At 59.8% G+C, this 26,372-nt stretch overlaps 1 protein-coding gene across 5 annotated transcripts; it reads left to right on the forward strand.

Moving 5' to 3' along the window:
• Positions 1–2,633: 2,633 nt before the first annotated feature.
• On the forward strand, positions 2,634–25,853 carry NPHP4 (nephrocystin 4). 5 transcript variants are annotated; one of them, XM_052792110.1, is made up of 29 exons: positions 2,637–2,822; positions 3,528–3,718; positions 4,263–4,394; positions 6,701–6,873; positions 7,193–7,257; positions 7,539–7,694; positions 8,704–8,840; positions 9,403–9,569; positions 9,652–9,778; positions 11,792–11,974; positions 12,707–12,836; positions 15,191–15,237; positions 15,945–16,156; positions 16,261–16,452; positions 17,090–17,268; positions 17,893–18,053; positions 18,410–18,590; positions 19,731–19,859; positions 20,076–20,278; positions 20,351–20,577; positions 20,681–20,870; positions 21,024–21,107; positions 21,220–21,364; positions 21,684–21,769; positions 22,717–22,802; positions 23,155–23,326; positions 23,875–24,054; positions 24,900–25,043; positions 25,246–25,853. In XM_052792110.1, the coding sequence occupies exons 2-29, from the start codon at positions 3,584–3,586 to the stop codon at positions 25,384–25,386; spliced, it is 4,164 nt and encodes a 1,387-aa protein (XP_052648070.1). In that variant the 5' UTR covers positions 2,637–2,822; positions 3,528–3,583; the 3' UTR covers positions 25,387–25,853. The 5 variants fall into 5 exon arrangements, 4 of the variants coding, with proteins under 4 accessions (XP_052648070.1, XP_052648068.1, XP_052648071.1 ...); XM_052792108.1 differs by having other exon boundaries at positions 2,638–2,822; positions 21,208–21,364; XM_052792111.1 differs by having other exon boundaries at positions 2,638–2,822; positions 15,960–16,156; positions 21,208–21,364.
• Positions 25,854–26,372: the final 519 nt, after the last annotated feature.

Raw genomic sequence — 26,372 nt, forward strand, 5'->3', positions numbered from 1 at the left:
AGAAACAGCCCCAGCTGCCAGCAGAGCTGGAGGCTCTGCAGGTTTCGGGAAGCAGTGCCGGTGCAGCGCAGCCGTGACAGCCGGAGGCGAAGGCAGCAGGTGCCAGTTCCTACCCCATTCCCTCTCCGTCCCTGGGAAAAGGCATCCGGCAGCAGAGAGGAAGCCGAGCCCCCCGTACCCCGGGATGCGGCAGCACCCAGGGATGCTGCAGAGCCGGCCCTGCTGCTCTCACATCCTGACTCGGCAAGTTTGGCTCCGCTGGTGGCGTGGCGTGCAGCCCGGCTCCCCAATTCCACCAGTGCCTTAACCGTGTCGGCGCCACAGCCCAGCACCGGCAACATGCGTGGGCGAGTGAGCGGCTGCCACCCGGCGCCGGCAACCCCTGCGCAGCTCAGGCGAGAGGATGCTCATCCAGAGGCCGTGGGGAGCATGGAACCGGACGTTTCCATCATCGGACACCTTCAAATCACACCGTGCTGGGTGTTTTTCTTAAAGAATGAAATAAGGGCGGCCGCAGGCAATGCTGCGGGGCTGCCTCCCAGCACCGGGGCTCGCCCAGCCACCACGTCCCGCCGGCCGGCCACGCGTCCTGCTCCCCGGTCACGCCTTCTCAGCAGCTTTTGCTTTTTGGCCCTCTTGGGCAAAAAAAGCACCCCAGAATACGCAGTTCAGAGGCGCCCCAGTAACTGGAGCACACTGGTCCCCAGCACCGTAATCCTGGAGCAGTAATGGCACCGATGTGGCCGGTGGCTGGATTTAACATAAAAACTAGCAGCCAAGCCAGCAAAAAGGGGTCAGGGTTTTGGAAGCGCACAGCTGTGCTTTTTCACTTATAAATTAGGAAAACCTGGTCCCTCTCCATCCACCAAGTCCCAGTCAGTTTCACCACTGCATCCTGCTGCTTCCTCTGCCCTCCGGGCACAGTCTTGCCAGCAATGGGGCCAGCAAGAACAGTGCCCACTCTGAACCATGCCGGCACTGATGGGGACCCGCTCAGCACCACCTGGGCGGGTGATCCCAGTGGGTTGCCCACTTCCCATGCCATGGCAGCGTGCGACAGGCGGGGAAGGCCGTAAAGCCCGTCCCGTTCAGGGAGCGCGCCCCAGCGCCAGCACAGCAGTGGCTTTGCTTCCCCAGCAGACGGTGGAAACCACGCACCAAGTCGCTCTGCTTTCGCTCCGACGCACATCCGACCCACAGACCCGCGTGTCGACAGCGGGGAGGCGACGGCCGGCCCCGCTGCCCTCCTCATAAAAATAAGAGTAATAAATAATAAAAAAGGGGGCTCTTGCATATCTTCCATTAGCAGCTGCGAGCAGAGGCGTTTCTTGTTAACCAGCCTGCAAATCACTGCTTATATGCAATATGTATACATATATATGCAGTATATACTGGATATATTGCCCAGCCTGCCTGCTCCGGTGCTCCCCCACGACGCTGCACCGCGGGTCCAGCGACGCTTTAGGGAGAAACCTGCGCTTTTTGGGCAGCTGGCGGGCAGCCCTAGCCGCGCAAAGCCAGCAGCAACCCGGCCTTGCCTCCCGCCAGTGTGGAGCGTGGCTCCGCTCTTCTACTGAGAACCTCTCACCGGGATGAGAGCACCCATGGCACCCACGCAAACAGTCCCAGGATGATTGCGTTAACCACAACGGCACGGCGTCCCGGCTGCCGGCTGAGCGGGCGCGAGACCGACGAGGCTCCCCCCCAGCGAGGAAACAGCCTGAAAGAGCGGAGGCCGAAGCGGGGCTCGGGAGCCAAAGAAACCCTCGAGTTGCAGGCACGGCTGCAGGAGAGCCCACGGGGAGCTCCAGCAGCGGCTGGGCTGTGGGAGGACGGGGAATCCTTCGCACCTCTCCCGTCGGCGTTCCGCCACCTGCCTCTCCCGGCGCGGCGTCGACGGGCCACCAGAGCGTCGACCTCCGCCGCCGCGTTCCCTCGCCTCGCTGGGGAAAAGCCAGGGCGGAGGGCACCCGCCGGGAGCACAAAGCGGCGGCTCTTCGGGAAGCAGCCGGGCCCGGACCCCCCCTCCCGGGAGAGGCCGGCGGCCGCCGGGGCCGCGCCCCGAGCGTCTCCCTCCGTTCCCACCGAGTCTGCGCCTGCGCCGGCCGCCCCCCCCCCGGTAACGCCCGGCAACGCCGGGAGGATGCCCGGGGCGCAGACCGTCCCTCCGCCGCGGGAAGGGGCGCCGGCCGCCCTCCGCAGCCCCCCTCCCGCCGCTCTCGGGCTACGAGCCAGCCGCCGCCGGAGCGCCAGCCCGCCGCCGGGGACGGGCGGCGTGGCCGGACCGTAGCCCTGCCCGCGGCCGTGCCCGGCCCCGACATCCCCACCGTGGGTCCCGGTCCCGCACCTGCCTGCGGCCGCCGCTCCCCACCGCTCCGCCGCGGCGCCCTCGTGGGGGGCAAGCCCCGCCCCGCCCGCCGCCGATTGGCCACGCCGCCCGCCTCTCCCGCCGCATATAAATGACGGCGGCCCCGCACCCGCCCCCATTGGCTGTAGAGCCGATTGGACCCGGCGGCGAGGCACCGCCCCCCGCGGTGCGGCACCATCGCCCTAGTAACCCGATGCCGAGCCGGGCGCGACCACCCGCCCGAGGAGGGGGGTTGGGAAACGGCCGCCGCCGCCGCCGCCGCTTCCGCGGCCGCCGCCGCGCCCGGCCCGGCTCCGGGATCGTCCCGCCGACGTTTCTCTCCTTTGCCCGCCGGCAGGGTGGGGCGTGGGAGCGCGGGCGGCGGGGCAGGGAGCTGCGGCGGAGCCTCCGTATCCCCCGCCCTCCCCCCCCGGCGCGAGGTTGGTCGCGCCCGTGAAGATGGCGTTGGGGCGCGGTGAGTACGCGGGGCGACGCGGGTTCGAGCCGGCGGGTGGCGCGTGGGCGCCTGTAGCCGCGCGCGGGCACCTATAGCCGCGCGCGGGCGATCCGTGCGGGTGCGCGGGCGCGTAGAGGCCGTGCCGTCCGCCACGCGTGTCCGCGGTTTTGCCGCGGGCAGCAGCCCCGTCCCTGCCTGCGTGGGCACCCACCCGCGGGAGGGGTGGGTGTACGGGCGGCCGCCGCGGTGCGCCTGGCCTCGCGCTCCGCCGCCGGCCCCCTACGGCACCGTACGCTCGCACACGGGGGCCGCTGCGCGGGCACACGCTCATATGTGTTTGGGTGTCGGTGCGCGTGCGTGGGTGTCTGCGGGCACGTGCCCGCGTGTCCGTGGGCTTCCCGTGCCCGTGCGTCTGTGCGCAGAAGCGCGTCCCCGTACGGGTCTCTGCAGGCACGCGCGCACGTACGTCTGCGGGTCGACTCGTACGGGAGCAGCGGTGGCTGCCCGGCCGCCGGCGCGGGTGGCTCGCCGCACCCTGGGGTGACCTGCGCTGGCCCCTCCGGCTGTGCCCCATTGAGCCGCCCGCTCCCGGGGAAGGCCGGTGCGTCCTGCGGGACCCCAGAGCCCCTTTACGGCATGTCCCGTCGCGGCCGTCCGCGCACGTGGCGTCACGGCCTTGGAGCACGTTGGCCGGAGCGTGCGTTTCCTGGCTCCGTTTTCCAGCCGAGCGCTCGCCCTAGCCGACGCCGGGAGGGAGAGGCGACCTTTGGGGCAGCAAGATGAGCGAGTGGGAAAGGGTGTTTCTGCGGAACGTCATCCTTCCTCCACACTGCCAGCGGAGACGGACTCGCCAGCCGGGCTCCACAGCTTTCCGCTGCATCCTGAAGTACCTGGAAGGGGCTGCCCTCACCCAGGTAGGGGGGACTTGGAGAGCCCAGCAGTGTCTTCTCGCTGAGCCCTTGCTTTCTGCCCACCGCCGGCCAGGATTTGCTGTGTTTGCTGGCCAGAGCTCACGAAGGCGGAGGTTTTCAAGACAAGGTTACTTGTTTTGGGGGGAACTAACTGTAAATCTCCCGGAAACACAAATCGGAGCCGTGTCTCAATCCCAGGGGTTTTTACCTGCAAATCTGGGTTAGTGTTTAATTAAAAACACTTTCATTTTTGTTAGTTTTTAATCTAGGTGAGCATTTTTAAAAAAAAATCGCCAGGGAGCACTCTAAAAGTCTGCTACCCCTTTATTAGATGCTTAACGTTCAGTTTTCCCACTTCTGCTTTGCTTGTTCAACCTCTGCTGTTCCGACAGGTTCTCCAGCAATGCACGAAGCTGTCCCCGGCCGCTGGCCTGATTTGGGCATTGATTCCAAAACGGGAATTGTTTGTCCCCTCTTACTGAAGTGTGTTTTCTGCAGCGTTGGGGGCCGCTGAGCTGGCGTGTCCCCATCCTGTCGTGCCTTGCAGGGAGCCGAGTACCAGCTGCGCCTCTCCCTTTTCGATGCCACCTACCACCACTTCTTCGGGAGGACGTGGAGGAGCAGCCGGCGAGCTGCCCGTGCCGCCCCGCTGCGCCCGGCCAGGGCGGCTTTCAATGAGGTAGGGTGCTGGGGGAGCGGCCGTGCCGGCTGGGTCTGGGAAAACGCCGGCAGCCCCCCGGGAAGGGGCGGCGATCCCGCGGGGAGGCGGCTGGAGCTGCAGGAGCCGAGTTGGAGGAGGGAGGTTTTTAATACGTGAAGGGAAAAGCCGTCTTTGCTTGAGTTCAGCCCGGAGCCGCCCTCCTTTGGTGCTGGTTTGGCTCCGTCTGTCTGTGGAAGCGGAGCTCGGAGAGCTCTGGGAGCCTGCGATCAGCACGCCGTAGCCGTGAGCCTTTTAAAGCGGCAAGTCCAAAGCGTGCCCAGGCTCTGGCCCGTGGTCGGTCTGTCTGCTGCTGAGCCTCATCTGCGGGGCTTCGTTCTCCTGCACGCAGGCAGACAGCAGCAGCAAACCCTTTTCCCTTCCCGATCCTTTGCCCAGGGTGCACCCCAGATGCTGCCCACTTCTTAAGGTTTTATGCACGGTTTATTGGAATGGGGAAATTGGGCTCTTGGGTTACCTCCGGGGCTGGGTGATGGCGTGGGAGCAGCGGCATGCCACCGTGTGCTGCCTGCTGTGTTCAGAGCCGGCGGCAGAGAGCAGTGTTTCTTCACGAGTGGGAAGGAAGGGAAGGAGACAGCACTTTTCTCACCTTCTCGCCTTCTTCCCTTACCTGGGAACTTAACTCACCCAAAGCCATGCTTCCACCTGCTGCTGATACCCGCAAACCAGGGTGCCCCCTTACTGGGGAGATCCTGCTGCCCTGTAGTGGGGACGACAGCCGAGATGTCACGTTTTCTAATTCATACCTTTTATTTCCACCTCCTCCGGTGCTGCAGATGAAGTGTGGCACAGATTAGCACCGCGCTCCTTCATTCATTTAAATAGGTAGCGGTATCTGAGGGGCGCTGATGTGTGCATTTCTCCCCCGAGTATTTTAATTACGGGCCACCCCTGCTTTTTTGAAGGGGGATGCAGAAAAACTATGGCAGAGCGCGCTGCGGAGAGAGCGATGTGGTGCCGCTCCCCACCTCGCCAGACGCCTTTCCAAGCACCATCCCTATGTCCGCAGGCTTCCTGGGTGTGTGGCGTGCGGTTGGGAGCAGTTGGCAGGAGCATTGGGGTGTTAGGGGACTGCATCTCACAGCCTCTCTGCAGTCGCTGAATTGCATTGCCCATCCCCTGCAGCCCTCCCTGCACACTCACGGTGCAGCCGCAGCGCTCGGGGTCTTGCAGCCTGTGTTGCAGCTGAGCACTGGGATCTTTTAACTTCATGATACTCAGCAGTTTAGCATCGCAAAGAGTTCGGGTGCAGAGGCAATCGATGTGTGGAAGGTGAGGGAAGGGGGAAAGGCGCTGCTCCTCATGCAGGAGAAGCTGCTGGCTGCTAGAGAGCCGCCTCGCGAGACCTGGCAGCGTGCGGGGGCATTGCATCCTCTGCCTGCGCAGGCCACGTGCTGAGCTTCTGCCTGCACGTGCTGCTGCCTGCACTCTCGCCAGCTTCACCGGAGGAGTGGGCAGGGGACGGGGTCCGCACGTGTGGTGGGTTAAGGTGACCCCTGCGCTGCATCGTCCTCGTAGGGTTTAGGGGAGAGGAGCGAGCTGTCGTAAAGTGGTGTTAGCGTTTGTAAAAGGAACAGCAAGCCTGGTTTTACAAGGGATCCGCTTTAAGGGCTGTCTGTGTCTTTGCAAGGCAAGGCATCGGTCTGCAGCCAGCGGTCATTACTTCAACGTTTTGCAATAAAAGATAATAGAATAACGATTTATTTCCCTGGGTTGACACGGTAATGTCTCTCTCCGTTATCCCTTCCTGACAGCCTGTGATTACAGTAAACGTTTTCCCTGGGACACTGCGGTAATGAGTTTTTAACAGAAAGATTAACCTAGCTTTAAATCCTGTCCCGGGGAGGTGACCTGTGTCCCGTCCCCTCCTGCCCTCACGTCCGGGCCACCCCCATCTCCCCTCCCTGCGGCAGGAGGGCTTCCAGCTCCTTTGGCTTTCCCAGTGTGGGCCTTGCTATGATGCTGTAGGTCAGGGGCGCATCAAAGCCCCGCTCTTATGGGGTCCGCAGCCTGCGAGTTACTCTGGAAAATGGGTGTTAGCAACAAAAAAAAAAAAAAGAAAAAAAAAAAGTTAATGATGTTTGAGATTTAAGGAGGTTGAGATTTCCGAGCGGTGCTGGAGGCCATTTGCTGTGAGCTGCTGCCTGGAAGTTTTGATGGATGGTCTGGTTGGGCTGCTGGCTGTCCAAATGCAACGGCTATTGCTCTGCCCGCAGCTGCCGCCACCACCTCTGAAATACCCTTTCTCTCTCCTTTTCCTGTCCCAGACCGTTTACTTCCACACCTCCTTGAACCACCCCGGCATCGCCGCTGTCGTGGAAGTGGTGGCGACGGCCAGGAAAGGGGACGGGGGCTCTCGGCATCTCTCCTGTGGCTTTGGACTCATCCCCCTCTTTGGCAGCGGGTCGGAGGCGACAGATCCGGCCGCTGAGGACAGAGCGTAGGTCCCCCCACCGCCGTGTGATGGGGCACGCCGGGAATTGGGGTGGCAATGTGCACGGCTGCTTCGGGGGGGGAGAAAGGGTGGTCCTGGGGCTGCAGAAACAAAGCCAGTGTTTAGAAACCTGGAATTCTTCATGGCTGGGGAAGCAGCAGTGGGTTTGTAAGTGATGCCTGTCCTTTCCATAAAGGACAGGATTTTTACCACGGGTGCAGAGCAGGAAGGTGGTTTCTTACTGTTGAGCAGAGGCATTGCGGAAGATGAAGATGCGCTTCAGGGTGGATTTACTGACCACTGCGCCTGTGCTCTTTGCTTTCAGACTGAAGCTGTACCATGGGACGCCGCGCGCCTTACTGCACCCGCGCTTCCAGGACCCCGTGGAAAGTAAGCAGCGGCAAGACGTTGCGTCTCGCTCCTTTCTTGGCGGCCTCTCTTATCCAAATGAGTATCGTGTGTGTCCGGTCGATGCGATACGTGGTCCGTGCCCTGGTAGTGCTAAGCGGACGCGCCTTACTGCCAGCCGGGAAAAGCCTGGCTGGGCAAACCCAGGTTTTCCTTTGCTCCCAACACGTGCGTTCGTGGATAATGATTTCTTCGACAGTGGCGCCATGAAGCTGTCTCCCCCACCCTGTTTTGGTCATTTTGGGATGTTTTCTCTTCTTCAGAGAACAAATACCTGACGGTGATGGAGAAGAGCCACCTGCAGTATGCCCTGAAGACCCACCAGCCCCTGGAGATGATATTTCACCTCCTTCCCGAAAACCTGCTGGTGTCTGGGCTGCAGACCATTCCCGGGTTGCTGCCAGCGCATGGAGATGCGAGTAAGGGCTCCTTCCCTTTCCCTGCTCCCTGTGCCACTCCTGCTGAAGGCAGCAGGTCCCTGGGGAGGCTGCGGGCAGGGCAGGCAGGGTGCTGGCATGGGGATTCTGGGAGCACCGACGGGTTCTCTGCAGCGCTGCCCCTTGGCGAGAGCATCTCCGCTCCGCTGGCAGGGCTGCAGCCCTTGCGTTCGTAGCTTATCCTGAAAGATGTCAAAATGGCTTCGGTCTGTTCTTCCATTAATTGCTTCGCTCCTGGGAAGTTGCTAGGGATAAGTGATGGTTGGTTTAATCACAGTTGTTCAGCGGCGTCTTAGGAGAAGCCCTTGCAACTTGTTTAAAGTCGTCCTCCTTGGTGGCGGGGCTCAGGATCACTGGGGGTCTGGCAGGCTTGGGGGACGAGCCCTTGCATGCTCAGCCCTCGTTAATCTTCCCCTGTGGGTAGCAGCCTTGCCGTTTGAGCTGCTGTGATTAAAATTGTGTGATCTGAAGATTCAGGGGGTAAAAAGTACTCTCAATTCTGGAGCGGAATTATTCTTCAGCTTACTGCCTGAAAAACCCCACTGCTGACCATTTTGGGGGTTGTAACTGTTAACGTTAAAGCTGAGCAAGGTCTCCAAAGCAGCCGAGTCCCCGGTGCTGCTGAGAAGGAGGGGAGAGCCAGCGTCTTGCACTGCAGGGCACCTCAGCACTGCAGCGGCGGTGGCTTTATTAAGTAAACAGATTGCATCCATTGACACCGAAGGCATTAGGTATTTCTGGCTCTCGCCCGGGCGTCAAGGCGTGTATGTGCCAGGGAAGCCGGGTGAAGCAGGAACGTTTCACTGTGCGTCTCTGCAAACACCCCATGTCCACATAAAGGCGGTGGCCCCGTGGCCAGAGAGCCTCTGCACGGCCACGACCTCTCCCCGGTGCTGCTTTCGGCTCGGGTCTGGCTGCGGGTGCCCCTGCGTTCCCAGCATCGTCCCCCCCGGCCGCAGCGTGACCTGTGGCCACCACCTTGTCTCTTCAGGTGACTGCTTGCAGAAACCCCGGCTGATGAAGCCGGTCACCTGCTATCTGGAGAGGCTATCCGTCCGGCTGTACCCTTCCTTGGAGGAATTTGAGGAAGAACTGCTGGACTTACTGAACAGCGATCGTTTACTTCAGGTACTGCCGATGCAGTTACAGCAGGGGAAAGCACAGTGCACAAGCAGTAATGCCGGCGCTTCGTTTACGGGCAGAGTGGAAAGGTTCAGATAAATGGCACTTGTGTATTTGTTTTGCTTGGAGTCTCCGATTTTTTGTTTTGGCTTTTTTTTCTTTTTTGCTGTGCAAGCCTCTTGCATGCTTTGTGGCTGGATTAGCGTGCAGGTGCTCCGTGTAGGCTTTGTTTTGAACATCCAGATGCTAATGAGCAGCATTTGGGTTTGCTCTGCTATGGAAAATGCAAAGATAAAGTGCAGTGCATTGAGTATGTCTCTTTAGGAACGGCAGTGCTCAGTGTGCAGTAAGGACTGCTGGCCGAGTCCTTCTTTATTTGCCAGATTTGCGCCAACTCTGCCATAAAGACGAACGATGTTAATATCCATCAGCCGCTGGGGGGGTGGGTCCTGTTTTTTGAGCTTCCGACAGATTGCCTGAATTTTCCTGGCCGCGGGCGGTGCAGGGAGGGATGCTGTGCCACCCCGTGCCACCTCGCTGCCCGAGCTGAAAAACTTACCTGTCGCAGGCTAACGCTGCGCCGGACGGCGACGGGGTGGCAGTTCGGGAGCGGCGGCTGCACGTCGGCGTCCACAACGGCCTGCGCTTCGTCCAGGCGCCGCAGGTGGCCGTGCTGGTGCCGGAGGCGGAGGTGGTGCGGGGCGGCTGCCCGGGGGTGCCCGGCTCCGGAGCCAGGTAAGGGGGGACCCTCCGCTGCCGGTGCCGCTTCCGTCCTGCCTCGGGTGCTGCTGACAGCCGCTTCTCCATCCCGGTGCAGGGGTGCAGGTCAAGCCCTGGTCCTCAGGAGCCGCATCCACCTGAGCGAAATGGTCCCTCACCCAGCGTTTGGGGTCTGCTTCCAGCTGGAGTATGTCTTCTGCAGCTCGGGGAGAGCCGGCGGGAAGGTAGGGCTGAGCGTGCGTGCACCTCGTCTCCGTCCCTTATTAAAGAGCGGAGATCTGACGCTGGGCGAGCGAGCCCGGCTGAGTAACTCTGTCCTCTGCTCCCGTTTCACCATCCCGTGCCTCCAAGACGCAAGGGCTCCTCGTTTCAGGGCCCTGCCGCCTAACGAATGGCCCTGCAAAGTCTCCAGCGAATGGCCCCACAAAGTGTCCAGGTGCTTTCCGCGGCGCTGCGCAAAATATCCTGTAAATGGGCTTATTGAGTCCTTTTAATTACATGCGGTTACATTTCTCCACTGTGTATATGTATATGCAAAAGTGTAGCCTGCAGCAGTCCCATAGTGTTCTGGCAAGCTAATTTGGAAAATTTCAGCCTTTTTTAATTTAAAAAAGGCTTTTCTTTAGAATTTAGCATTTATGCCAAAAAGAAGTTAACCCCTCCCGCTCTTTTTTCTTTTCTGAATGCTGCGTTTTTCTGGGAGCTTCAGCCTGATGTTCTCCGGATCTTAAAGCCAGAAGTCTCTGTATTGACTGCAGAGACCACGCTCGCTAACGCCTACTTACCGATCATTTACACGTATTTCAGTTTAACCTTTCCCCAGGTTAAACCCAGCTTAGCGAGCCCTTCGGTGGTCCCCTCCAGAGCCCCTTTGCTATTGGAGCCATTAGCTCATAGTGTGGCTGAATCAATGGCCATCAGTTTGTTAGGAGGCCCTAATCGTGCTCGTTGAAAATGCTCAAGTGTCTTCTCTTGTTAGAGCTGTCCAGAGCAAAACTTGGGAGGGAAAATGGGTATTTATAAAGTGGGACACAGGTGCCAGGCCAGAGGGATTTCTATTGAGGGGGGGAGGAGAAGCTGACCCTTGCTGTCAGAGATTATATGTGGGGTTCAACTCCTTTAAAAAGCTGAAACCCGAGGACCCATGGACATCTGGGGCTCCAGACGCAGATCTATTTGTTTGGCTGTGTTGGGTGCTGGGAACGCTGGCTGGGGTGGCGGTGGATCTGGTTCCCGTGGTGCAGCCCTTGGGCAAAGCAGTTAATCCCAAAGCCGCTTGCCGAGCTGATCGCCTTGTCCTCCGTGCCATAATTAGCAGGCTGCGAGGGCGATTGCGGGTGCAGATAGAGACCTCTTGGTTTGCTTCTGCACCTGTCCTTCAGTTTAAGGGGAGGCTGTGGACGCGCCTGGGTAAGTGGAAGCCTTTACGCTGCCTTTCCCATCTGCTAAATACATACAAGGGATGAAAACCCTGTTACGTTTGAAAAGCATTATATCATGCTTTTACATTATATCAGCATTATATTATGCTGATCCATAATACAGAGGTGTAGTTGCTTGCATAAGTGGTGAAGGGATGAGGTGCAATTACCTGGAGCGCAGGTGCCTGCCGTACTGCAGCTGCAGGCTGCGGACAGGGGAATAACGTCAGCGACGGGCTGGGTAAATGGGATATATGCAAGAAAAAGCAGTGTGCCCGTGTGGGGAAGGGTGGTACGGGGTTTACAGGGAGAAAGTGGGATTTGTGCCTGTGGGCAGCTGTGGCTGTGAGTTTGTGGTCAGCCTTGAGGAGGTGAAATCATGTAGGAAGGTGCTGATTCTGCCTGCGGCACTGCTGGCAGAGGGAAGAGAAGCAAACCTCAAAACCGTGCAGGCCAGCTCAGTGCTCTTTCACTGAGAGGTCTCGCGATCCTGCGTCCCCTCCCCGGGATCGATGTGTCCCTCTCCATCAGAGAAGCATTCCTGGTGCTCCTCAGAGCCTGCAAAGGGATGGGAGCAGAAAGGTGCAGTTGGTGGCGGGGGGCAGAAAATGGGTGCAGAAAGAGAAATAAGGTGCTGGAAAGTGGAATGTCTCCAGAACAGGTGGAGGGGGAGCGGTTTCTGCGATGCCGGAGCCGGGTGCGGGAAGGCGCAGTGGGAGATGAGAGCCCGCATCTATCTGGCAGCACCCGCTCCTCCATCCCACGGCGAGGCGGGGTGCCCGGCACTCACCGCGCTCCCCCCTCTCTCCCACCCAGGCCCTGCCCGGCAGCGCCCACGGCGAGACGGCCGACATACGCTCGGTGCGCTGGGCCATCTGGAGCCCCGTCCTGGGTGCCGGCGAGGCGGAGGTGGTCCTGCCCCTGCGCGGCGGCGCCTGCCGCGGCCCCTGCCAAACGTTGGTCTACCGGACCCCGACGAGCGGCAGGAGCTCCCGACAGGTAAGGGCTTGCTTCTGCGCTGCAAAATACACGGGGACGCTGCCGGCGCTTGGACGGGCTTGCCGTTAGAGAGGCTCTTTGCCAAAACTTTTGTAAGTGCCCCGGCGACGGAGGAGCTCTCTGCAAATCTGTGAGTGGATGAAGAGGAGGGCGGCAGCCCCCCAGCCCCTGCCAGTGAGCGTCTACGGCGATAGATAGCGCGCTCGGTGTCTGGTGCTGCTTGACTTCAGTGACTGCAAACGGGCAGACTGAGCTGCCACGTAGCTGGTCGGCACAGTTACTGCGATACTTCTTGGAGGCCACTGTGACCTGAGCCGGTTTATTCCGAGATGCGCATGCACGAAAGAAAGACCTCGTTCCCAGGTGTTTAGCAGCAAAAGCAGCTTAGGGCTGGGGCGAAGGAGTCATGGCGGGGTGGCCAAAATACGGCTGTGGTGCTAAGCTGCACGGGTTGCTCTCTGCTGCGGGCCAGGACGGATGAGTGTCTGCAGAACTTGCTCAGTAAAAATCTTATACTGGGTGGTGGTGGGTGGAGTTAGCAGGGGGCTGTGTGTGTGTGTCTCTGCAAAGACAGAGGTATTTGGTCAGAAATTAAAGTACAGCCCCTTGCTAGCTCTGCCTCTGGCTTGCACCACCGTTTCTCCGACTGCAGGGCAAGGGAGTCGTCTCTCGGAGGTACGGGGGAGGCTGCGTGTAGCATGCTGTCTAGAAGTATTTCGTTTCTAATTTCAGGGGAAGCACGTGGAGTCTGGGACTGTCCAATTCTATGTTTCCACTGATTCGGAAGAACATCTTGTAACGGCTGCGGAGATCCTACGTAAAGACAAGGACGAGTCGGAGAAGCCTCCTACGCCATCGCTGAGTGAGTGTTTTCCAGATCGCTGACATTTAAAGTACAGAGTGTGGCACTGGTGTCTGCTCAGGAGAAAAAAAACACGACTTCACCGAGTGAGCTAGTTTATGAATTACCAGAGTGAACCAAGTTTCCATCGAGTTGAATTCAGCTCTCACTTTTGAACTTGCAAAATTCCCCTGTGACAGTAGCGCTCAGCCACGTGCAAAATCCCCAGGGATTTCCAGCATGGCACCAGCCCGCTCCTGTTTCGGGTCGCGCTGATGGCGTTTGGGCTCCGGTGCTCAACACCCAGAGCAGCTGGATGGGCACAGCGGCTGCACCAGCAGCGCATTGCTCTCTGCCAGTGCTGCTGCTCATCTCTCTGGACTCTGAATCCCTCCATACGTGAGGACAGGAGAGATGGCAATTATAGGCTGAGGAAAAAAAATAATAACCTTGTTGTGCTGCTGCTCAAGGAGCGTGACAGCAGCACACGTTCGATCGTCCTGCACAGGCTGTGCCAGTGCCTAGCCAGGAAAAACCAGGCTGTGTATGCGTGTGTGCACATACGCATTTATCTGTCTGTCTGTCTGTGTGTCTATAGTGCAGGGGTGCCAGGTGGTCGGGGTTTCAGTGCTGTGTGTGTTGGAGGCAGAAAGAAAACTGCCATTGGCTTGGGTTTGGGCACGGAGTTGAGTCAATGCCCCGGGCTCCTGGAAATCCTCTGTGGCTTGTTTCTGTCTAATCCCCCCTTTCGTGATCGAAGGGAAACAAAACTTCCCTTTCCTCTGCAGCGTCACTTCTGCTCCCGCTCCGGTTCCCACGCAGGTCTCGGTGCAATGCTCCAGATACCTGACAGCGTTTAAATACATTTTACGAGCTTATCCAGCTCCTCTGGTGAGCCGGTAGCTGCCGGACCGGGCAATGCCTGGCGCGGTGGATGCCTGTTCCTGCTCTGGCTCTGGAGCTGCTGTGCCTTCCACGAGATGGCAGTGGCACCATGGCTCTGCCGCAGCAAGTCCTGGCTTTCTGCCGTCGAGGAGCCGGGTTTGCTGGTGTAAGGGGCTTTAGAGCAGGAAAGCTTCACGGGTGAAATGAAGGGCTCTGGCGATGCTGGCGCTGCGCTGGGTTAGGCTCTCTGCGACGTGGCCGCCTCACTGCTGGTACCTTCCTGGCGCTGCTTGAAAGGTTCTCCTGGATGCCTTTCAGCTGGCGACGGCCGGGACGTTGAGGGAGTTGCAGTGCGGTGAAGGGAAAAGCCAGCGCGCGCCGACAGTGAGCTTCCAGCCCGGCACTGGGCTGGCGCGCTCCGGCTTGTAGGGAGCGTGCTGGAGTGCGGGCAGGGTGCCCGGCGAGGGGAGATGCCCCAACAGGGCGATTTTAGGAGATGAGCTGCGTGGCCTGTCCGTGGCTCCGGGGGCCTGGTGGCGCCGGGGAGAGCTTGGGAAGTGCAGCGGTGGTCCTGGAGCCGTGCTGTGAGGTGAGCGGCCACGCGTGAGAGCCAGCCTGCGCTCCGAGCTGCTGAAAAGAGTGTTTGGTTAACTTCTTGTAGAGCTCCGTTGGAAAACATGCCACCACCTGGCGCTTTTGGCCAGCGGAGGCCAAGCGCATCTTCTGTCGGCTCAGCTGCCGGTGGTGCTGATGGATCCGTCCATCGTCTTCTTAACACTGGCCAAAGCCATCCTAACTGAAAGAAAACAATGTTGTAGACGTAAGGGAAACAGGGTGGTTTCCTTTGCACAGCAGTCAGCATGAAATAGCCAGAATATGTGTGGTAGTGAAAGCAAAATAAGGTCTCAGCATCACGTGGATGCAGAGATAGAACATCTGTGCCCCTGGTCTGCTCCGCTCTGAAGGACCCGCGGCTCAGCGGCACAGCGAGCTCAGCTGTGCCAGCACGCGAGCCGAGCAGCCAAATATAAACATGATAAAGCTCGTACCGTTTCAGGGCACGAATGCACGAATAGATGAAGGGAGTGACAAGAAATAACAGAGGAGCGACGAAAACCTTAAGTATCCTAAAACTTTCACGTCTCATTAAGCATCCCACTTAGGCAGCGCCGGATGGCCGTAGGGAACCGCGGCACTGTCTGGGGATGGAGGAGCTGCCTTTTGCAGCAGAGTTAGCCTAATTCCAGCAAAATAACGGTTGGATCTGGAGACGTGCTATGTTCCCCCCCGCGAGGCAGCAATCGTATTGGAAAAATAAGTCAAATAAGTGGTTGAGAGATGGTAAGCCACCTCACTGAGCTGGTTTCACCCCCCAAATTTAAAAGGGCTGGCGGGAGGTTGGAGGGGGCTTGCTGGCGGAGGTCACAGCCGCGGCGGCGGGGCCTGGGGCGACGGCTCCGCTACAGCATCTCTCCCGTCCCTCTCCGCAGGTCCGCAGGCCCCGCTGCGAATGGCGGCCTCCCCGCGGGGACCGGGGGTAAGTGCCGCAGACGCGGGTGGCGGGCAGCGGGCAGCGGCGTTCCCGGGGGACGACCCACGCGCTGAGGTTGTGCTCCCGGTCGCGTCCTCTGCCGGTTTTCCTGGCTGCTGCGGCCAAGAGGCGCCGAGCGTCCTGCTCAAACCCACCTCCTCCGAGGCAGCAAAAGGGACCCTGCCTATAACGTGCTGGGCGAGATTCCCTCAGCTCTTTTCACACCCCAAATGTATTTGTAAGGGCAGTTCTGTTTTTTGACAGCCCAGGTTTGCTGAGTACTGTTGTCCCCGGTACATGCTGACAGTGACGCACGGTTTCTTCGTGCAGAGCTACTGGGATTTAAGGAGAGCTATGAATACCGAGATCCCTCTTTATGCTTTTTTTATATCTTGATTCGAGGATCAAGGCACACAAATATTTTTGATGAAATAAAATGCTTCATAAGACCGCATTAAGCGGTTTGATCTTCCTGCTGCATTTTCTCATCCCTCCCCTTGCCAGGGAAAGCGCGGCAGCTAAATAAGAAGCAGAGGTGCCGCGCCGCTTCTCGGCAGAGCGGCGATGCCGGAGCACGTGGCATCTGAGCCGCTTTAGCAAGGAAGGGCCGCTGGCCCGCCTCGCCGCCGGGGTTCCCGCAGGGCAGCCCGCCTCGGGGGGCTGCTCCCCCGGCGTGGGGCTGCGGGCGCTGACGCTCGCCGCTCTCCCACCAGCTGTCGGCATCCCAGCTGTCGGCCCCGGCGTGGGGCAGGGGCCAGCCCCCGGCGCGGCGCGGCCGTGGCTCTTGGCAGGAGGGGGGGATCACTCACCTGGAGGCTGACCTCGGCTCACCGGACCCAGAGCCCTGCGCCGGCGACCAGCTGCGGGCGCTGCCCTTCGCCCCGCTGCAGGTGCCCATCGCTGCTATGGGGCTGCAGGCAGGCAGGTGATGCTCGGCCGCCCTTCCCCGGGCTCCTGTGCCCCCATCGCCAGGCCCGCCGGGGTGCCCCGTGGCCGATTCTGCGCGGTTCACCCCCGTTTCTCCGTCAGTTCCCGCACCCTGCTCTCCCGTGCCTCCCTGGCGCGCCTGCACGCCGCCGGCTTCCCGGAGATCCTGGACCACAACCAGGAACCGGTGGAAATCTCGGAGCCGGTGGACCCGGCGAGTTTCAGCCCGCGGCTGGAGGAAGCCGACCCTCTGCAAGGCAATGAAATAATCCTGCAGTTCCTGGCTTTCGGCAGGTGGGATGGCAGCTCTTCATGGTACCTTCTGCGGGCAGATCCCGGGGGCCTCCTGGGGGAGAGTCCCTTACCAAAATCCCCCCCAGCCCGCTTCCCTGCTTGAGAGGGAGAAGTCCTTGCAAAGGCGCTGCTTCCCCCAGCACCTGCCGTGGAGGCAAAGCCCCGGAGGGTTTTACGATGATGCTCTTGTCCTTTCCGGGCACTCTTAAATCACATTCCAATTTTTTTTATTGTATCCATTAGCCACAATGTGATGTAAAAGCTAGTTAATGCAGGGTTTCTCCATACATGCATATGGAGTTGAGAAAGTTGGCACCCGTGGGGGGTGGCTTTGGCTGGATAAGGCCCCACTTCTGTTTTTTCTGTGGACGGCAGTCTGCTCTGTGAAGGTAAAACGCTGCCTTTGCTGGGCTCCTCTGTCACAGCATATGGCGGAGGACAGCTGGAATTGTGAAGCTTTTTGGAAAGCCAAGGCAAACCATATGCCCGCTGTCTTCAGAGAAGTCCAAATACTTGTGATGCTGCCGATCTTCTCTTGTTCTTCTGCCTCTCAGTGCGTGCCAAACGCACGAGGAGCTCGTGATGGCGAGGCAGCGCCGCGCCATGAGCTAACCCAAACCCCTCTCTCTCCCTGAAGGGATGCCCAGGATGGCGTGGAGGGGACGTGGCCGAGGACCATCTTCCTCACCTTCCAGTTCTACCGTTTTCCACCGGTCACCACGCCGCGGCTGCAGCTGGTCAGCACGGATGGGGGGCTGGCGGCTGTGCCGGCGCAGCTCCTTGTCCGGATGAACAAGGACGGGACCCTTGGCACCGGTGAGCTCCGGTTTTAGCATCCTCGTGCGGCCGCTCCTCTCCCATCAGTCAGTTTTGGGCTTGCCTGTAGGCTGAGGAACAGGCCAGTGTCTGCTTTGATAGCCAGCCTCCACTAGTTTGCGTGGCACATCATGAAAAACGTTCAAAATGTCCAACATTGGAAGTAGAACGCCGGGAAGTGTTGGTGGCACGATTTGCATGTCGAGACTGCCAGCTGCCGCTGCACCTAAGCGCCTTTGAAAAGAAAGGCAGCACGTGAGAGCACAGCGCCCAGAGTGAGCGGCTCTGATCCTCCTAGCTGAATGCTCTTCTTTGTTTCTTTCTGTGCCTTATTAAGTTCTGGTCCTGAGAGACACCAAGCACTTGTGCCTGGGGAAGCTCCTTTTCCACATGGAGCTGTTAATGGAAATGGAGGGGGGTCTGTACAGACTGAGTGTTTCTGGGGGGCAGGTGGAGTCCCGGGGGACCTTGGACCTTACTAGTTGACCGATGGGTTCATTAAGTGGAGGAGAGCAGGCATGCGAGCAGGCAGGCTTCTCCGGAGCAGAAGAGTGTCCCCGTCCTGGCTGATGTGCTGCTGTCGGCAGAAGCTCCATTTCCATGACGATGCCGCGTGTCTCGCAGGACCGCCGGGCTTGCAGCTGAAGTACATGGTGGATCCCACTTTCCTGCGACCCGGGGAGCAGCGCTGGTTTGTGCGGTACCTGGCCGAGCACAGCCTCCAGATTGACGTCTGGGACGGAGACTCCCTGCTCCTTGTTGGGTCTGCTGCTGTTAAACTGGAGGTATCGGTTAAATTGAAGGTCTTTCCCCTTAAGCCCTCAGGACTGCTAACGATGCAGGAGACCCCCTGCTTAGCGGGCAGGAGTGTTAAGGAAGAGCCTGACTTTTCCTTTGGTCCCGCGTTGAGATTGCATCTTTAGTAATCGAGTTGCTGTCAGCCCCTCTGTGTAACCGAGACCAATGCCAGCCCGATAAGCCCCTAATTGCGGGATTTGTCATCTTTTCCTCAAAAGTGGTGGCAAAGCGTTAACTTTCTTCCACTGCCCTAGAAACGCTGCAGTATTCTAGGGCTAAACCCCCCAGACCTAGGACATCCAGAGACATCCTTACCCCTCACCGGTCCTTGCCTTGTCCCCAGCCCCTGCTGCGCCAGGGCCGGGCGGCCGTCAGGACCCACCACGAGCTGGAGGTGGCCACGACCGAGTACGAGCCAGACGTGACGGTGATGGGCCGGGAGGCACTGCGGCACGGCGCCCTGCGGCCCCTCGGCGTCCGCGTGGCGGTGAGGGGCCGCCTCCACCTCTGCCTAGCCAACATCGGTAAGAGCGCGGCCGACAGCCTTGGGTGCCGGCACCGGCACCCTTGCGGCACGCACGCCTCGCCGGGTACCCTCGGTGCCGGTCAGAGCCCCTGTCCTGGCACCAGCGCTGCTCGGCTCCGGGTGCCGCTGGGCTGCGAGCGGAGGCACGTGGCTCCTGGTTGTGCTTGTGGTTCCTCCTTGGCTGCAAACGCCGGCAGAAGGCAGTGGGGAGGCCGGCGGTGCGGCGACGGCAGCGCCGTGCAGTTAGGTGCTAGCAAGCAGCACGGGGCTGTGGGAGAGATGCACAGGGCTGTACCTCAACGAAAACCACGCTTGTAAGAATGTTATTCTTCCCAGAACCCGCTGGCTGCTTTTATTTTATATATTTAATTCCCCGTCCCAGAAATGTGCAGTGACTCCAGGTTTTAAAATCTTATCTTCAGAAGGAAGATTAGCTCCATTATAAGATATCTCAAATCGTCATTTCCATACTTTGCCTGCAAAGGGACGATAAGCTCCTGGGAAGGAGAATCTGAGATTCACAACCCAGGGAGAGGTTTAACTCACACCTCGCAAAAGAGGGAGAGATGCTGCACCAGGACAACAGCCGCCCTTTGATTGTTTTTTTCCTTGTCCTCTTTGTTTGAATTTCAAAATACTGTTGTTAAAAACAGTATTGAAAAGCTTGGTGCGCCTGCCTGAAGGATGGGGACGGGATTTGTAGGCCGGGTAAATACCCAGCGGGTTTAAAGCCTCATCCAGCTCCGCTTGGCATAACCTTTGCGGGAGCGCGGATGGCAGCAGGAGCGGGGAGACGCGGTGGCACGTGGCCGTGCCAGCGGCAGCGCTGCAGCCTGTGGATGGGGAACACGGAAAGGAAAACCGGAGCTGGTGAGGGACTTGGTGGTGACTCACTCAGTATGGCACTGTGCTTTTGATGCTGCTCCGTCTCCGGGCAGACGGCTGTATGGTGGTAGCAGCACTAGGCTCTGGAGGGAGTGCCGTAGGGCTCGCAGAGCATTGTTAGCAACCAGATAGTTGCTCCTGCTTTTTTAAAAATTGTCTATAAAGAGCTGCCGCGAGGATAAAAATTTGTAGTAGATTTTTTAACGATGAAAAACAGATGGTTTCCGCTCACTCTCGTCTCTGCTCGTGGCAGGTCACCCGTGCGAGGAGACCCCAGGGCAGCCGCCGTCCCTACTGCCGTCCCGCTCCCGCGTCTTGCCTGCACCAGACGGCGCTGGCAGCATCCCAGCCGGCAGCTGGATCTCCCTGAACGCCGCCGTCGGTGAGTCCTGCCGGGCTGGGGCTCGGCCCGTCCCCCGGTGTGCGTTTGGGTTGGCGGTGTCTCTGCCGCTGCGGCGCTGGTGCCGTGCCCTTGGCCGCGGGGTTGCTGCCCCCTCCGGCGCTCCCCTTGCTGGCCCGGCGGCATCATGGGGGGGTCCCTCGGGGCCACGCTAATCGGGGGGTCCCTTGTCGGCGCCACGGTGTTCTCTCCCCACAGGCGGGCGGGTGTCGCGGGCGCGGAGGCTGGTGGAGGTGGACGGCGAGCTGGCGGCCGCGCTGTGTGGCCGCCGGCCGGAGGCAAGGCTGGCCCCCCCGGCTGTCCCCGGCGAGGCCACGGCCGCCCGCCGGCGCAAGCTGCGGCGCATGGCGCTGGTGCGGCAGCGGGAGGACGCCGGTGGCGGGAGGATGCCCCAGCTCTCGGTGAGGAGAGGGGGGACGGGGGACAGGGATGCGGCGGTGGCTCTGGGCTTACGGTCCCCTCCCTCGCGGCAGGGCTGGCAGGAGCAGCGTGCCCGGCACCTGCGGGACCTGCAGATCATCGATGCCTACCGGGAGCGCGTCAAGGGCGAGAGCATCTCCCGGATGCTCAGCCAGGCCATCACTGCCACCCACACCGTGCACGCCGTGCTGGGGACGGCCGAGTTCTTCGAGTTCGCCCTGAAGAACCCCTACGGCGTCCAGCACACCGTGACCATCGAGGTCGACCACCCCGAGCTCAGGTAGGGGCCGAAGCGGGGTCTCCCCTGTGTGCCTGGGGAGATGCCAGGGTGGCACCGGCTCCCGACCAGCGCTCACCAGCACCTCTGCCGCTCGCTCCCCCAGCGTCATACTGGACCCGAGGGAGTGGCGCCACTTCAAGGAGCTGACCAAGAGCGTTACGCCGGTGGAGGAGGAGATGTTCCACCTCCGTGACGACCTCCGGCCTCAGGTCTACCTGCGCCCCAAGGAGACCGTCCGCATCCCCTTCAAATACCAGACCTTCTCCGCGGACCCCGCCGTCGTTGTGGCACAGGTAGGTGCGAGCCCCGGTTTTGAGCTGTTCCCGGTAGGAAGCATTTTCCTCGGCTGTGTTTGCCTATGCAGGGCAGGGTGGTACCGCCACGGGGAGCACCGCGCAGCCATAGCGGTGCTGCATCCCCAGGCAACCGGCTCTTGGACCCCACAGGGGCCGGCAGGGCTGGGTGCCGGCGCCGACGCAGCCAACCGCTCCCTGGGGAAGAGCGGGGCCGGGCGGACAAAGCACATCCAGGTGAGGGAAGCGGGCGAAAACGCCGCTCGAGGGGCTGCGCGGGAGGAGAAGCATCACTCTTGCAAAACTCCGTCCCTCTCCCGCTGGTCGCCCGGGACAGGTCTCCTTCCAGGTGAGCGGGGGGAAGCCCATCGCGCTCCTGCGGGTGAAGGTGGAGCCGCAGCCCCACGTGGTGGACCAGACCTTCCGATTCTACCACCCGGAGCTCACCTTCCTAAAGAAGACCATTCGGCTGCCTCCCTGGCACACGCTCCCCGGTGAGCCCGCGGTTGGGGCTCGGGCTCTTCCTCGTTAGTCAGCGTCCAGGGTTCGTTGGGGCCTCCCTGGAGGTGCGGGTGGCATCCAGAGAGCTCGTCTCTGCTTCCTCGCCCTTTCACAGCCCTGGGCTCCCTGCTCGCTCTTCATCCGCTTGCCTGCATTAATTTTATGTTTAATTCCCTGCACCAGTATGCCCATGGAGTTTGCTGGTAGCCCTGCATAAGGGATTCTGGTCTGCGGCTGTGTGGGGTGCAGGGTAGCAAGCACAAGCGCAGAAAACGCTGAATACGGTTTCACCTTGGTCTCTCTCCTCTGCAGGTGCGCCAGTGGGGATGCCGGGGGGGGAGCCCGAGATGTTTGTTCGCTGCAGTGACCCTGACATCATCTGCGAAACCAAAAACATGGTACCTGTTACGCTTTGGCATCGGTCTGTCCTTTGTGTCCTTCTGCTGGGGGTTGTTTTCGGCGGTGGCGAAATGCCTCGCACCCACGGAGCATCCCTGTGTATCAGCCCGCGGTAGCGAAACGCTGGCAGTGGTGAAGCCGGAATTGCCCTTTATTATTGCTCCAATTAAAAGGAGCCACGTGGCTTTTGTGGTGGAAGCTGAATATTGCCCCTTACCACATCCTGCAGCAGCCTGTACTCGCTTGTTCTTTTGAGCAAATACCGGATGATTAAGATGCTGGGGAAAAGCAGCCTTTTGTCGGGCGTGGGATAGACCTTCCCCGCTGCTCGGGGTCTCCGCAGCCGCTGGAGTCGTGCGGCGGGGGGACGGTGCATCCTCTGAATGCGCGGCAGAGCATCTCTCCGCTGGGTGATGCTGGGGCGGTGGGGAGGACCGTGCCAGACTGAGGTGCTCCTTAGGCTAAGCTTAGCCGTCGCTCTGCGTCCCTCCCCAAGCGCAGCCCTTGCTTTGCAATGCCCGGCACGAGTTTCCTGGGCTTGCTTTGCAGCTGGGGGAGGTAGAAAGGAAAAATAAACTTGAGCCCATACGTGCAGATGGCGACGAGGGGTCGTTGCTAATTGCCGTTGCAGAAACGCGTTAGTATGGTAATTGGATTACGGCTTGTTAGAAAACTTGGGGAAAATTTGCCAAAATTTGATTACAGATGCAGACCTGGAATGCGATAGTCATTTGTGTCCTCTTTTGTAATTAAAAATACTGGAAGAGCTCAGCCAAGCTGTATAATAACTTAATAACATAGTTTAACTAGATGCTGAAAGCATCTGCTTTCGTAAGTGGGTCGGTGGCGGGTTTTTCCGTTAATGGGAAGGAAACCCTGGAGTCCTCATTAGCTGGTTTGATCGCGAGGTTAACCGTTGGAACGATGCTCTGATTTCTGCACGCAGGGGCCCGGGGAGCCACAGGACATCTTCTTAAAAGTAGCCGGAGGACCAAGCCCGCAGATCAAAAAGTTCTTTGTTGCTATTTATACGTAAGTAGCAGGACCCCAAAAAGTGAGAAACTCTAGCCCCGAGCGCGTGGCAGGGCAGGAGGGGAGCTCACGCTGCCCTTTCCTTGCTTGCGGCTTCCCGAGCCCAGCCGCCTTCGCTGAGCAGCAGAAAGCTGGGCAGGAGGCTTCCCAAAACTTTTGCAGCTTAGGGTTTTACATCGTTTTCTTTTCTTCTAAATAACCCCTGGTCAGAGCATCCCCGCTGTGCAAGCTAATGCATTTTGAGCCAGCCGGGCTATCTCTGCGTCGGACGATGCTCTAGGAACGGGTGGGACTGATACGGGCTCCTTAGCAGAAGCTGTCAGCGAGCCCCGTCCGTCTGTCTGTGCTGCAGGGACGCCTGGCTGGCAGCACCCGTCCAGATCTGGCAGTTCTACCTGCACTCGCTGCAGCGCCTGGACGTCAGCTGCACGGCCGGGCAGCTCTCCCGCCTCTCCCTGCTGCTGCGGGGCACCCCGGCCCCGCGGAGGGTGCAGGCGTTCACCTCCCACCCCCAGGAGCTGGAGGTAACCCCCGCCGCGGGTGGGCTCGGGGCTGCGGCAAGCGAGGGGCTGGCCTGGACCAGCCTGGTGAAATCCCCCCCGGAACGGGAAAGGCAGCCCTAAAGTGTTTGCGATAATTATCTTTTGATTAGAGCTGTCATGTGTAGGATCATCGGCACGAAACCCCAGAGGGCAAATTATCTGCGTTAATGAGACCATCTGAAGACTAACAATTTCTTTAGAATTCGTTTGGCCGTAATTGCGAATGTCAATAATGAAAGGCACAAAAACTCCATCGCTGTCCCGTAAACAAAAGCAAAAGTCTCCCCGGGCGAAGCCTGCGAGGGGAAGGAGTCCCGGGGCTGGGGGGAGCTGGCTCTCCCCGAGCGGCTCTTATCCTTCCCGACACGAAGCCGGTCCCGGCGTGTTCACGTGGGTGGGATTCAGTAGTGGTGGTGTAGGTGCACAGGTCTTTAAGAGCAATCGGGTCTAGTTTGTACTCCAAGCTGGACGTCGCGGAGGTGCGACAGGCTGCCGCAGGTGGCCGCAGCTCCCGGTGTTGGTTTCCGCAGGTGGATCCGGACGGCACCTTCCTTCTCCCCGCCAACGGCATCCAGGACCTGTACCTCGGCGTGAGGCCCCGGCGCGCCGGCAGCAGGTTCATCTACCTCAACCTGGTGGACGTGGAGTCCCACCAGCTGGTGTCCTCCTGGCTGCTCTGCCTGTCCTGCAGGCAGCCCCTCATCTCCAAGGTATGGCGGCTCTTGCAACCAGAAAAACGCGGTGACGGCACCGGACCGGCGGTTGCGGTCTGGCCAATAACCTGGGGCCGTCTCCTGCTTCTTCCTCTCTTTACATCTATGGGGGTTTTGGTGCTTGCCACCCTGAGCGCACGTTTCATCCTCGGGTGCTCAAATAATCTCGCTGCAGACTGCGGTAAAACGTCTTTCAGGCGGTTTCGAAGGCAGTCCCATGCTGAGGAGCGTCAACTCTGAAGTATCCCCGGTTGTGAAATTAAAGCTACAGCATGCTGCTTTCTATTAGCACTGTGCTGGCAGAGGCCTTGCCTGAAAGATAGAAAATTAGATTTTCCGGCTAATGTGTTCCTTTTAAAAACGTTTTCCCAAAACCCTCGGTGCCGGGGGAAGTTCAGATCGGCGTTTAAACCGATGCCTCGGCATCCTGCCAAATGCCAGCCCGCCTTCGGTGCCACGGGGCGTTACCTGAGCGAGCGCCATGGCTCTCCCTGTGGACGTCCATTAATTAGCTGGAGGACGAGCTGGCCGGTCCCCGCTGCTCCCCTGGCCCTCGGTCGTTCGGGCTCATAATTACTTCTGCTGCCGCGCCGGTGCCAGCGGCGGCACGAGGAGGATGCTTTTGCTCAAAGGTGCCTTCTTTATATCTGCTGGCAGAGATCAAGCATAAGGCGTAGAAGGGGAGAGGAGGGGACATAAGGCAACGTGCCCCTGAAATGCCTCCCACGGTGTGTGGGTGCAGGAGGCATTTCTCCGCAGACGGTTTGGGGGAGCGCCCGTCGTTCCCTCTGCCCGTCCCACGGTCCGTGCCGCCTCTGCCACGGCTTGTGCTCAACCCGCAGGCGTTCGAGATCTCGCTGCCCGCGGGGGGCGGGAGAGGCTGCAACAAGCGCATCACCTACACCAACCCCTACCCCTCGCCCAGGCTCTACTTCTTGTGCACCAACCGGCCCGACCTCCTGCAGTTCAAGGAGGACTCCTTCGAGGTACGTCCTCCTGCCGGCGGTCCCCCCCTGCCCTTGCCAGACCCCTGCCCTCATCCAGCTGGACACCATGATGCGCGGAGCGATGCTCGGCGGGTGTAGGGATGCAGGCTGTGCTGCCGCGGGAGCTAGCCTGGGGAGGTTGGGCAGGTCGAGGGGTCCTTGCCGGGTCCCGCCGCCTCTCCTCCCACCCGTTCTCCCGCAGGTCGCCGGCGGGGAGGTGTACACCATCGGCTTGCGCTTTGCCCCGAGCCAGGGTGCGGGCGAGGAGGAGATCCTGATTCACATCAACGACCACGAGGACAAGAACGAGGAAACCTTCTGCGTGAAGGTCGTCTACCAGTGAGGCTGCGCGCCCGCCGCGGCAAAGCGGCTGGTCTCTGTGCCGGCCACCGCCGCTCCCCCGGCAGTGCCGCCTCGGGGATGCCCCCGTCTCCCCGACGGGGGGTCGTGAGCCCCGTCCCCTCGCAGTCAGCACCTCACCAAGCCGGGAGGTCTCGCTGTCCGCCGGGATGCCCGGGCATTGCCGTCAGCGTCGGTGGTGCCACGCGGCTCCATCTGCACGAATCGGGGAGAGCGAATGTATTTGTTGCCGTGCGTGGTGACCGCAGGATGTCTTTATTTTTGTTAAGCGTTACTATGTTTTAGGCACATTGGAATCTTTTTTTAACTGAAAAATTTGCAGATCTGATTCTGCAGAATATTTTTAAAGTATTTTATATTCTACAATGAGTTTTGTACACACTGAAGCAGTTTTCTGGCATTTTCGTTACTTTTTACTCGTTCTTGATCAATTAAACTTGCTGCACAGAACTGGCAGAATCTGGCGGCGTTTCCTTCCGTGGGAGGTGGCAACCCTGGGGATCCCCATCCTGTGGAGGCAAGTGCTGAGCTTGCCCTGCCTGCGGCCACGGTGCCATCCATCCTGCGGTGGGGAGTGCCGGGGGTGCCCTGTCTCACCCCCAATTCCCTGGAGCGTCGTGGGGGTCGGGGCAGAGCCCTGGCAGGAGACTTGTGCCCCCGTGAGCACCGTGTCACTTCTCTTTACGGGGCTGAGGCTGGTGAATTAGTAGCCCTGATGAAGTCGTGTGCCGAGTTCCTCTGCCTCTCTAGGACTGATCGGAAATGACAGCTAATATTTTAAAAATGATTATGCTGTCTGCAGCACAGAGAGGCCCCGAAGTTGGGTTATTAAAGTAGATTAGCTGAATAACTTTCATTACATTTTCATACAACGATATTTCTTGAGGCTTATGAATGAGCTGGTGCTGTATCCTCAGCCGTGGCAGAAGAGGCAGCTTGAGTGCCAGGCGTTCACAGCCGCCGGTAAAT

The sequence above is a fragment of the Harpia harpyja genome, chromosome 7, assembly GCF_026419915.1.
Source record: "Harpia harpyja isolate bHarHar1 chromosome 7, bHarHar1 primary haplotype, whole genome shotgun sequence".
Classification (NCBI taxonomy): Eukaryota; Metazoa; Chordata; class Aves; order Accipitriformes; family Accipitridae; genus Harpia; species Harpia harpyja.